General features: G+C 36.4%; 1 protein-coding gene across 1 annotated transcript in view; it reads left to right on the top strand.

The window, feature by feature from the left end:
• The window catches only part of ANK2 (ankyrin 2), a 241,025-nt gene that overhangs the window by 100,948 nt on the left and 127,045 nt on the right, over positions 1–13,032 (top strand). The window contains 4 exon segments of the mRNA XM_017847754.1: positions 3,971–4,069; positions 9,615–9,812; positions 11,927–12,025; positions 12,190–12,288. Of these exon segments, the coding sequence (XP_017703243.1) occupies positions 3,971–4,069; positions 9,615–9,812; positions 11,927–12,025; positions 12,190–12,288 (495 nt within the window).

Below are 13,032 nucleotides of genomic sequence, written 5' to 3' on the forward strand. Positions count from 1 at the left end.
TTTTTTTTTTTTGAGACGGAGTTTTCTCTCTTGTTGCCCAGGCTGGAATGCAATGGTGCAATCTCAGCCCACCACAACCCCGGCCTCCCTGGTTCAAGCAGTTATCCTATCTCAGCCTCCCGAGTAGCTGGGTTTACAGGCATTTGCCTGGTTAATTTTGTATTTTTAATAGAGACAGGATTTCTCCATGTTGGTCAGGCTGGTCTCAAACTCCTGACCTTAGGTGATCCGCCCGCCTCAGCCTCCCAAAGGGCTGGGATTACAAGCGTGAGCCACCGCGCCCGACTGGAATGTTTTTAAAGTATTATGTTTTCTGTTTTTTTTTTTTTTTTTTTTTTTTTTTTTTGTCATTGACATCTCAATTTCCCCCAGCATTTAAATTAGCCACAAATATTCTGAATTTAGCATATTCTGTCAAGGATCTTACCTTGGTCTTCTCATTATTTTCTCGTTCATAAGGTTTTATTATCTAGAGAATAGCAAGATCTATAGAGGCTTTTGGATAATTAAAAAACAAATATTACCCACAGTTACTTCTTGGCTCTCACCACCATTTTGGCAATCATTGAGACATTTTCCATCTTGTTGGCATTCTCATTATTGACTACTATCTAATGTGAAACTCTAAGACATTTGCACCAGAGCCTTTTACTGGTATCTGAAAGACCTCATTTCAATGTGAAAACATAAATTTTATAGCTAGTTAAAATGCAATTATAAATTTAGGCTTTATTAAGGCATTATTCTTTTTTTGTTGTTTTTAAGCTTCTTTATCATTTAAATGTGGTGATACCCCATATAGGGATTATGTTTAAAATATTAAAAAACATATTTCAATGCAAACAATAAAAGTGTACAAAACATTAAAGGATGGTGAACAAAAAATACATAGGGAAAAACAAACACCCTTCTTACTTGTTATTAGGTGTAATAATTAAAGCAATAATAATAATGGTTGTCAATTGTCATATGCATGTGTTGTTCTAGGCACCCTGCTAAGTACTCTACAAATATCATCTTATTTTATCTTCCTAACAACTTATAAAGTGTGCATTATTTTATTGTTGAGAATATATGGAGATCTTCATTTGAGAAATGAGACTACCAAAGGGAAAAATGCGTTTCAGCAGAATTATGTAGCTTGACCTGGGACACACAGCTTGGTAATCAGCAGAGCCTACCCACGTGAATACACAAACTTCAGGATACATTGTTGAAAGAATGACCCAAGCAGAAAGGGGGGGAAATATGAAAAGATAAAGAAACTACATAAATGGCATCCCTCCAGTGTTGATTGATCTACCTTTATCAAAATTATCCACATCGTGGTGGATAGTACATCAGTGTGAAGAATTGATTCTAGAGAAAAAAAAAAAAAAAAAACAGAAAACACAAGGGGTCTCTGGAAGGGGGAAAAACCCATAACCTGCAACTACAAAGTTAAGAATTTAAGTAAAAGGGTTTTAGAATACAAAAGCTTGAAAGTAATTTTTTTGGGGCATTAACTTGATAATGTGCTTTTTAGAAAATATTCAATATCTAATCAAATTGAGCCTGTTGGGTAACTTGAATTTGATGTCATCATTCACACATCTTATAAAGACAGACACCTTGCATCATTAAATGTAGGATTTAGAACTAATTTAATCCTTATTTTTCCTTGATGTTCTTGTGGGTATATTAAATGTGCTCCATAAAGCTCCCATTGTTACCCTGAGAGTATTTGGGAGGTTTCAACATGATTACACAAAGACTATTTCATGTAATTTGCAGAAAGCAATATGCTGCTTTTTCTAAAAAAGATGTAAGGTGGCATTCCTTCCTTCATCTTTCAAACAAGGCTTGCAAGTTAAATAGGGTGAGAAACATCATCTCCACTCTATGTATCAGGAAGCTGAGCCTTAGAGAGATTCACCCATGGTGGCCGATTTGAGATTCACTGCAGGGTTCCACAGTTCTGAAGTCCACACACTGAACTGTTACATATGATGCCTCTATTCACCATGTGGGATTTCTCAAACCCTAGGTCTCCACAAAGCCCTCACCAAGAATACATTTGAGAAACTATGCTCTATCTTAATTGTTAGGTAAGTTATGTAGCAACTAATGCTCTGTAGTTCCACTACAGAGTGCTTTTATCAGGATACAAAAGTGTAATCATTGTCATCACTTTGCCCGAACAACTCTTTTAGGCTCCTGTCTGGCAAATTTTAAAATAATGTAGCATTTCACCTACAGTAGTTAAATACTTTTTAAAATTTTTTCTGAGAAGGCGGTCTTTTCATGCTAATTCTTAGGTACCCAAAACTGCAAAATCCATTTTGGTTATTCAATATCTTCATACTAGTTAAACGGATTTCACAAAGCAAAGAATCTTTATCAGTCAAGATCCTAGCCATAAACAGAGGCCCAAATTTGATCATTTGATTAGAGATTATTGAAGGGTCTATTTATAATATTGTGTAGTCTGTAGGAAAGGGACAAGGGACAGTGTAGAATCCCAGGGGCTAGTAACAGCGGTACTCAATACCAATGCTAGACCTAAAAAGTGAGAAGTGTAGGAGGCCCCCAGAACTTCAAAGGAGAGAATTGTGTGGAAAGGCAGGAAGGTCAACTTTGGTAAAGACACACAGCCGAATTTGGGAGTTCTCTCGAAGTCCTTTTCATGTCTTGTTGCATTGGTCAAACCCAGTTGGAAGCCAGAGGACAAGACAGCTCACTGATGCCCCCTAGAATGGCCAGTGTGTTGGGACACAGAGCAGAGCACAGAAGGGTAGAGCATGGGTCTGGAGGGACAAACAGAAGACATCTTGCACAGAAATCCCAGCATTGAGTCAGAAAGAATGCTGCAATTCAGAGGAATTGTTTTTATTTGGAGTAAAGCATAACCTGGAGAGATAGTCCTGAAAGTAGAGACACAAACAAGAGGCCATTCGAGTTCTGGATAAATCAGAAACTGCTGAAATCCTCTTAACTGCTCATCATCCATTCTCTATGATTTACCCACCTCTTCCACCTCTGTCCTTGGGACAATCTTTTTTTCTTTTTCCTTCAGCCTCAAATCACCAGTAAATTTACGTACTCAGTATTTCATTTTCTCTCTCGCTTCTTGCCCACCGTTAATTACATTTTGCCTCACATTTCCCACCCACTCTGCTTTTTGGCCATGCCACCCTAAAGAGAGATAAAATATAAAAGACAGAAGGCATTGGGGATTGCTCTGGAATCAGAGGCTATCCCAGAAGTGTTAAGATCAGAAAGTTTTATAAATAAGATAGCATACAGTTCTGCCATATTTTATTTGATTAAGTTAGAGTTCTATTTATTAATAATAAAGTTCATCTTTGGGAAGCAATTATGTGATTTCCAAAATGTTGAAATATATGTGTGAAAATCTTTAAAATAGTCTAAAAAATGACCCTTCACTTTTACAAGCATTAGGGAGCGTTTTAGGAGAACATATGTAAGTGGTGACAATTCAAAAGAGAACATATATGAAAAAATTACACTAAGAAAAATTTTTAGGTAAAAGTATATTAGAACAAACAACATGAAAACAGTATAACCTAATATAATCCCTGTTTTCGGTTCCAGTGAGTAGGGTTTTAAAGTTCAACAAATGCCACATACTCTGCTTTTCCATCTTCTTGATTACGCAAACACATGACCAGAAGCCAATTTCATTCCATTGACCCTCCATCCACACAGGGGATCTCTCTTGCTTTCTCCCTGTCTCTGTTTTGTTTGTCTTTTCCTTTCTCTTTCTTGTTCACTGTCAAGATGTCTTTCTGACTTGTTTTCTCTGTCACTCATCTTCTTTCTGGTCATTTAACAAATTGCAGTTCTATTACAGATTTATTGAGTGATCAGGATTGAGTTTAGGAACTCCCTCTTTATAGTTGAAATAGATGAAATTTGGATTTTTTTTTTTAAAGTGAACTTGGGCCTAATTCTTCAATTCTTTTGGCAGGATGGGTTGACACCACTTCACTGTGCTGCACGAAGTGGGCATGACCAAGTGGTGGAACTTCTGTTGGAACGGGGTGCTCCCTTGCTGGCAAGGACTAAGGTGAGTCATTATGAGTAAGATGGGATCCTAAGGAATCTTTAAGTCACTTGATATATTATCTCTATTCTTTTTTAAATCGAAGCATCAGCCAAGCATTTTCTAGTTCTTTAATAATTGTGTGCTAGGAATAGGAACATGTATCAAACCATTTAAAATTATTAAAATAAACAGATATATGCATTAAGATGTATTGAATGTGTACCTTCAAGTTTTTTTCTATATTTTTATCTGTTATTCTTACTGCAGATGGAATTCTGAATACATCTGTATATTAAATATAAATGAGAATATCTCTTAGATTCTGAGTCTAGATTTTTATAATCCTCTCAGATGACTGTGAAATATATATAAAATTATCTTTTAAAGCAGCACAATTAGCAACACAAGATGAATCTTTTTGCTTATTCATTCTTTATCTCTTAGGCAATACTAATAAAAAATAATTACTCAACAGTGGTATTGGTTGATTATGTTGAAGATTAGTAGAGGTGATTTGGAAAGCACAAGTTGCAATAGGCCACCTACAAAGAACTATTAAACAAGCATATTTTCTTTATGACATACTACATCTAGCACTTTTCACTCTCATTTTATCAATATGCTCATATGTGGGAGAAGCACTTTTCCATATACATGAACGCCACACTGTGAGTTGGTTTGCTGAAGATTTTTCAATATCAAATGTATTTTAAATGCTTTTATTATTGTATAGTTCTCTGTTATCCAACCCTACACTGGGTTATCAGAAAATATTTTGAGACACGAATTGAAGATACTCATGCAGAACTGATTAATGTGATACGCAGCAACCTTGGATCCTTAAATACAACACAAATTTAGACAAAGGGCACTTCTTATATTTTCTCCCTATTCCATTCCACCTCATACCCCCCCACCACAGAGTTGGTATCAACTAATGCTATTACTAGAGTAAGCTGAAGAAACTAAGGCAATTGACACAAACAAATATTTTTCAATTTATATATAATAGAAATCATTTGAAACAAAACTAGCCCATATGTTTAAGACATGTGTAAAATGAACTCAGTTTGTAAAGATGTGCCTACATGCCATAAAAGAGTGGCTTCAAATCAGTAATATATGAAGAAGAGAAATAATTATCTGCATTATTTTTATTCTCACACCTATACTGTGAATGTTGTATAGATCTGTCTTTAAAATGCAGCAATTTGGGCTGGGTGATGCAGAGATAATTATGGAAAGTTTTGATAAAGAAACATTGAAATTTAAATGGAAATAACAAAATTTCAGACCAATCATGTTACCACCAATACAAAAACCAATATCAAGTTGAAAATAGGCAGATAAGCTTTACAAACCATAAAATAATCTTATCTGCAGAGTTTGCTTGTAATTGTCATATCACTGATGAAGATGGTGGGTTACCTAGATGGAATTTTTTTAATGTCCTTCCTGTAAAATCAAGTATCATTCAGATGTAAGGATCTTGCATAAAGTGTCTCTGAGTGTACAATTATATTCATGTATTTATGCATCCAAATATTATATAATACTGAATAGATACAATTTGCCAGGCAGGAGTTCTAGTCACTAAGGCACCATCAAGATGAATAATACACAATCTATAGCTGCAAGAAGCTCAGAATTTAGTGGGCATGATAGAAAAAAAAAAAAGATAATTATATAAAAAATAGAGATATGTATAGGGTAAGAAACACAGAGAAGATGAATTAATCAGGTTAAAGTGAGGGGATACTGCTCTCCTGGGAATGGCATAGGTGCCTAATGCTAGACTATTCTTCCTCCCCTTCTGTATTAGTCCGTTTCATGCTACTGATAAAGACATACTTGAGACTAGGCAATTTACAAAGAAGTTTAATGGACTCACAATTCCACCTGGGGAGGAACTCACAATCATGAGGCTGGGAGGCTTCACAACCATGGCGGAAGGTGAAAGGCACATCTCACATGGTGGCAGACAAGAGAAGAAAATGAGAACCAAGCGAAAGGGCTTTCCCTTATGAAACCATCAGATCTTGTGAGACTTACTCACTACCACAAGAATAGTATGGGGGAAACTGCCCCCATGATTCAGTTGTCTCCCACTGGGTCCCTCTCACAACACAAGGGAATTATGGGAGCTACAATTCAAGATGACATTTGGGTGGGGACACAGCCAAACCATATTACCTTCCATAAAAACTCCTAGGTTTAAATCACCCATTCTTTCTTCTGAAGCAACTATCTAAGTGTCACCCCACTCATTCCTTGTCAATTCTAGCTTTCAGCAAACTGTGACTCCTCACCACAACCCCTTCTTATTCTTGGTGACTTTAATGATTTTGATTAGAGCAGTAGATAATTCTTTAAGTTGGCCTCTCAGTTTGGTAACTGTAAACCTTCTACAATTTCTGTGTCTAACTTCCCTCTTGCCAGCCCTTCCTGTGTTTCAGCTCACTCTCTTCAGAACCCCAATTCCGAAATTCTTTTATTCTGCTGGGACTTTCAGTCACAGTTTCACTCTTCCTCATTCACATCGTGCCCTTACCTCTGCCAGGCACAAATTTCATAGTCATTTATGCTACACTCTTACATATTCATACTACCTACATTTCACTCAGTTAAATTCAACTCATATTCATGCAACCAAATGTGGCTACAGGAAACGCCCAGCCACACTAACTGTGCTCACTTTACATTCATGATTGCTAACCTCAAGTGCGCTGGTAATGCTGCCTGACAATCACACTCTGTTTTTTAAGTCTATTCACTGTCAATCCCTCCTATCTGACCATTCTATATTTTCTTCAGACTTCTTAGATTTCTTTCCTTGTCTTCATTTCCCACAACACTGAGAGAATTGAAGCAATTGGAAGAGAATTTCCAAACACTCTCACCTCCATATCTATCCAGTGACATGACTTGGAACCCATGTAGTCTACGTTTTCTCCTGTTACTATCATCTGGTGTGATTGCTTAGTCCTGTCTTCTCAAAACACTTTCTTTATTTGCCTTCTGGGACATTACATTCTTCTGACTTTCCTTCTGTTTTCCTAGCTGCCACTTCTCAGTCTCCTTTACTAGTTCCTCCTCATCTCTCAGGTTTCTGAACGTTAGAACCTCCAGAGCTCAGTCTGTGTATCTTTTCTCTATTGGCACTCACTTACTATGAAATCTAATGCAGTTCTATCTTTAAATAGTACCTGTATGCTGGTGCCATGAGTGTGTATCTTCAGAATTCCATATGTAGATGTCAGCTCACCATTGCTACTTGGATGTCTCCTGGGCATCTCAAATTTAGTAAACTCAAAATTAAGCACTGGATATAATACCCACCCCTCAACCTAATCTTCCTGTTAGCTTTCTTATCTCAACAAATGGCCATCTCATTTTTTTAGTTTCTCAGGTCTCAGGCCAAATACCTCATGCCATATTGGACTCTTCTTTTTCTCATTTTCCACATTCTGTCACCAAACACTGTCACCTCTTCCTTCAAAATGTATCACTAAGTCAGCAGCTTGCCAGCAATCTCATTACCACCATTCTGTTCCAGGTCACCATCAACCCTACCTGGAGGACTGTAAGAGGTTCCTAATTGACTTCCCTTCTTTTGAGTTTTGTCCATGTAGTCTATTCTTAGCACAGCAGCAAGAGTAATCCTGTTGCCCTAAACCTTCCAACAGCACCCCATGTCTCTCTGAGTAAAAGTCTCTTACCTCTATGAATTCCTCCTCTTATCTATCCTCCTCATTCACTCGCCTTAAACCACATTCTTCTCCTTACTGATTATTGATATCAATCATGCCAGTTATGATCCCAACACAGCATGTTTGCAGTTGCCTTTTCTTGGTCTCAAGTGTTTTTCCCCCCAAGTCAACAAAACTAGCTCTCTTACTTCCTTCATATCAAAACTCACCTTCTCAGTGAGGCCATTTCTGGACATCCTAACAAAATTGCACTCATGTACACAAACTCCCTAGGCCATTCTGTGTTTTTGTTTTCTCCTTTCCATTGATGGCCATCCAACATACTATATACTTTAATTCTTATTATTTTGAAATTGTATGTCTGGCTTCCACACTAGAATGTAACCTTATTGAAGACAGGGGTTTCCTGTCTGTTGTGTTCCCTGCTGTATCCACAGTACTTGAACAGGGCTTGAGTAGGTGCTAAGTAAATATGTGTAAAATGAACAAAAGACTAGATTATAAATATTTTATTTTCCATATAAATAACTATCAAATAGGTAAAATAGCATCAATGAATGGCAATTTTTCAAAAAAACATGCAACAATCTAGTCCAAATGTCATCAAGGCTTGAATTTCTTCTACACTTTGTCCTTGACAATTATCTTCCCCTCAATGCATAAATGGCTTCTCATCAGCCTGTTCCTCCTTTTCTAAACTTATTTAATGAATTTCTAAATATGAAAGCATAATTATGAATGAAGATTATTTCAAAATATATGAATAATTTATAAGTCACGTGTACTTTACCACAATTAAGAATTAATGTGCTTTTTTTTTGTTGTCCCTCACCGTTGAAATCACCTTCCTTGTTGAGAATATTGGGCAGGGGGCCTTTTCTGGTAACGTATCCAGATACAATTTCTGCTTTGTTGGATGTAATTACCGCCAAACTGGATACGTGGCCAACAATCCTTTTTCTAGTGGTCATACTTGGTTGTTAAGAAAAGACAATAGTCCTATGTCTTTAATAGGCAAATTGTTTTTTAAAATTTAGTTTTTTCCTAAGTTTACATACTGTTTCCTGAAAGTTTATTTATTTAGCTTTAAAAAAATGAGAGTCTTACCAAGTCTGATGAACAGTGCTTTACGCTGCTGTCTTGTGTTCCTGCTGTTGACGTTATTCTAGAATTAAGACTAAAGCTATTTTGGTCCATATTAATGATGACAAATTTAGATTACCCTCAGATGTAAAAGTTGTCAGGTCATTGGCACATGGCCCACATTTGTCTCACACTCTTCTAGCTCTTACCAGCCTGTTTTCTCCAAGTCCAATTCAAGTCTCCTGATACTATAGGAAAAAGGGATCGTAAAATTTCACAGCAACATGGATCTAAAAGATGATCAAAGTTTCCATACCTCCCTGACCTCTTGTAAATGAACTTACTTCTCATTCACCCGCTTCCCTCTGTATTTATAAGAAATGCAGGCAGAGAGATTAAATGAATGCAGACTGCTATGCATGGAGTTGGATATCAATAACTTAAGCATTAGCTATTATTTATTTTTCTGTATTTAATATTGCCCTAATAACTGTAAAATCAGGCTAAATTGCCAGTAAATTGTCACACATACCATTCATGACAGACATACTAATTTGCATTTTTGTCTATGGTAGTATAATTATGAAATTAAATGTTCTCTTAGTGCCCATCTCTACCAAATATAGTCTGCTGTATATTCTGATGTCAAATGGAAATTATTTTTTCCCCTGCCACTAACTGTGTTAGAAATCAAGCATCAACTTTGCTGTATTTTGGAACCTGAAATTAATGAAAAAGAAATTGACATTATTTTGTTTTCTCTTAATGTGCAGAATGGGCTGTCTCCACTACACATGGCTGCCCAGGGAGACCACGTGGAATGTGTGAAGCACCTGTTACAGCACAAGGCGCCTGTTGATGATGTCACCCTAGACTACCTGACAGCCCTCCACGTTGCTGCGCACTGTGGCCACTACCGTGTAACCAAACTCCTTTTGGACAAGAGAGCCAATCCGAATGCCAGAGCCCTGGTAAACTTGGCCCAGTCCACATTTACTGAATACAGATTGAGACAAACAAACCCACATTCATTGACCAACGTGCATACACCAGCAATGCATGGTTACAGATATGTAGTTAATGCTGGTAAATTTGTCACTCTTCACAATCGGCCTGTCTACTTCATACCTTTATAGTTTGCTAACAAATGCTGGTGAGCAAAGATGTATTTAAGAGAACACCAGTGTGACATTTCTGAAACTAGTGAGTTGCAAACAGATTGATATGAAACCTTTGGAGTGATAAGCAGTTTTAAATGGAAAATAGAAGTTGAAAAATAGGAGATTACCAAATAAATTCTAGATACCTCTAGATAAAGTTAGAACACGAGTGTGAAAAGTTGAATTTATTAATCTCTTTTTGGAAAAAAACTAATGGTGAATATATTTGACTATGTAAGAGGGTATAAAATGTAAGCCTATGAAGAGTTCACTTGAAAATTTTCCTTGTTGACTTGATTACTCAACCATAGGCTAATAGAAACATTATGCCTAGTGTGTTATTGCTTCAGGGAGCATTTTATATACACCATTTCAGGAACTGCTGGAGAGAAAACTGCAAGAGGCTGTCCCTAGAGCAATTTTATGACTCCCCAGTTCTAATATTGAATAAATCTTCCTTTTTCACTTATTTTCTAACAAGAATCATTGGAAGTATTAGACATGTACTAATTTATGCCTCTTTTTTCCTAATTCTCAAACTAAAAGTAAATCCTTTTTTCTATGTGTTTACATGGTTTGTGTCTGTGAAAATTGGTCTTTGGACAATCAGTATTTAAGCTGAGAGACCCTCATTAGAATCATCAAATATTAAATATGATTTTTATGAGAATTTCTCCATTGGAATCAATTTATTGATAATTTCATGGGAAATGAATATATTTTCCAGATTATATGTAATTATATGAAAACATTCATTTTCTCTAGGGAGTCAAAAACATTAATTTTTTAATTGGATAGTGGTCAATAAGCTTATAAAATATCACAGCCTGTTATTTGCAAATATTTTAAGTGCTGCATGTGCATGTGGCTATTTACATCTGGCATGTTGTATAGCTCATAAACAGGGGAAATGACTTAACCAATTAATTATGTTTGTCACTCTATTGTGAAAAATAAGAAGTCATCAGCTTAAGTAAGACCATATGCTTTCCTGAAAACTGCTAGTGTGTAAAAACATTGACTGATGATTGGTCCATGTTGGGACATGCAAAAATGTTAGCTGGCAGAATAGAAGTAACAAAGGAACATTGTTGAAATAAAAAAAATGTAATACACGATGAGTAAGCATGGGGCCATTTAACACATTTTACTTAATTTGCCCCAATTCCTGGGCATTAGCCTAGTTCGCCAAGTTAGAAAGTACCTGACAGACTTCTTCCCCACGTTTCTTTACTCCTAGAGCTACCTCATTGCATTTATCCCAGAAATTCTCCATACATTTCTGGAAAATATCCAGGAACTTAACAGTCATTTCTTTGTGCAATAAAAGTTATCTGATTGGCATATATGTTATAAAAATGATGAAAAAATATAGCTTCTGTATGTAAAACTGATCAACATAATGATTTCTGCTGACTTGAAATATACCCTTTATAAAGAAAGTGGTAGCAAAGTTGAAATATTTCTTAGAAAGGCAGCATATTCTTAGATTTTTTAAGTAGATGAATAATTCTTATGCTCTGAGAAATGACCCTTCAGAAGAATATATGCTTATCTTCAATTCATCTTCAAGTCATTTACTAACCAGGACAATCAATATACCTTAAATCATCTTAGAACTTCTAAAATATAATTGCTTGTCTATTTGTCTTTCTTTAAAGAGAAGGACCGTGTATTTTTCTTCACTTTTGTTTTCTCTATAAACACACAAACAGAATTATGTACAGGCCCACCACACATAAGTGAAGTTCAGTGCCTACAGGAACACATCACCATTTTTCTTTCCAAATTCCAACACCTACAGGGAATGAAGAAATGGTAACATTATGTGATGATGTAACATTATTGCCTGCAATGTGCCAGCATGGAGTTGTGTGAGAATTGTTTCTGCATGTTTTCAACTAACTTGATTGTCTTTTGCACAGAATGGTTTTACTCCACTGCACATTGCCTGCAAGAAAAACCGCATCAAAGTCATGGAACTGCTGGTGAAATATGGGGCTTCAATCCAAGCTATAACAGAGGTAGAAAAATGTTTTAGCTAGTCACAAAGCATTCTTTCTCTTACTCCTTCCTCCCTTTCCTTTTTCTCATCTTCTGTCCTCTTCACTCAAGTTTTATTTATCTGAAGAAGCCCCATAGCCCCACCGGTGCAGAGGAGTAAAACTGCTGTTGCTTTGTTTCGCAGTCTGGCCTCACACCAATACATGTGGCTGCCTTCATGGGCCACTTGAACATTGTCCTCCTTCTGCTGCAGAACGGAGCCTCTCCAGATGTCACTAACATTGTGAGTATGGCTTGGGTCAGAATAACCCCAGGGAGGAAGAGCGAGAGGAACAGAGATTGTGGGTGTGTGTACGTGTGTTTGCGTGTATGTCCTCAAAGTAAGCCACCAAGCTTTGAGAAGGGTCCTTGTAATAACATATTATTGAAATAATCGCCAGAACTTCACTGAAAGAACCTGGATAGGATAGGAGGTAAAATGGAAGCTATGAAGTGAGACAGCTTAAGATTCTGGGTGTAGGTGGATTGAACATGCCTCTTAAATGCATTTATTAAAACAAAATACATTTTAAAAGCTCCTCTGAAAGTGAATGGATAATTGGTTGGAACAGAATCTTTCCTAGTTTCAGGGCTCAACCTAGTTGCTTGAGGGAATTGTATTCCAGGCAATTTTTACAAAAACATCAAATCAGTACCATAATTAATCTTAACAAAAGATTAACCAGAGAGAGATCAATATCAGAGACTTTTACTTGGTATCAAACTCTTCCTTCTTCAGTTACATGGATTTCCCATTTTGTAACATTACATTGATTTTTACTTTTGATTTGATCTGATTTGCTAGAGTGGAGGCTTCTCTTAGCTGAAAGTTATACCATGTACCCTGGAATGAATGTTGGTCTCCAGACCACTTTCATTCAGTCAACAAGTACTGGATGTCTCAGAATTTTTCTATGTAATCTAAATTAGAATTTCCACTTCTTTTTTTTTTTTTTTTTTTTTTTTTTTTTTTTTTTTTTTTTTTTTT

This window comes from Rhinopithecus bieti, unplaced genomic scaffold (assembly GCF_001698545.2).
Source record: "Rhinopithecus bieti isolate Rb0 unplaced genomic scaffold, ASM169854v2 scaffold_947, whole genome shotgun sequence".
NCBI lineage: Eukaryota > Metazoa > Chordata > Mammalia > Primates > Cercopithecidae > Rhinopithecus > Rhinopithecus bieti.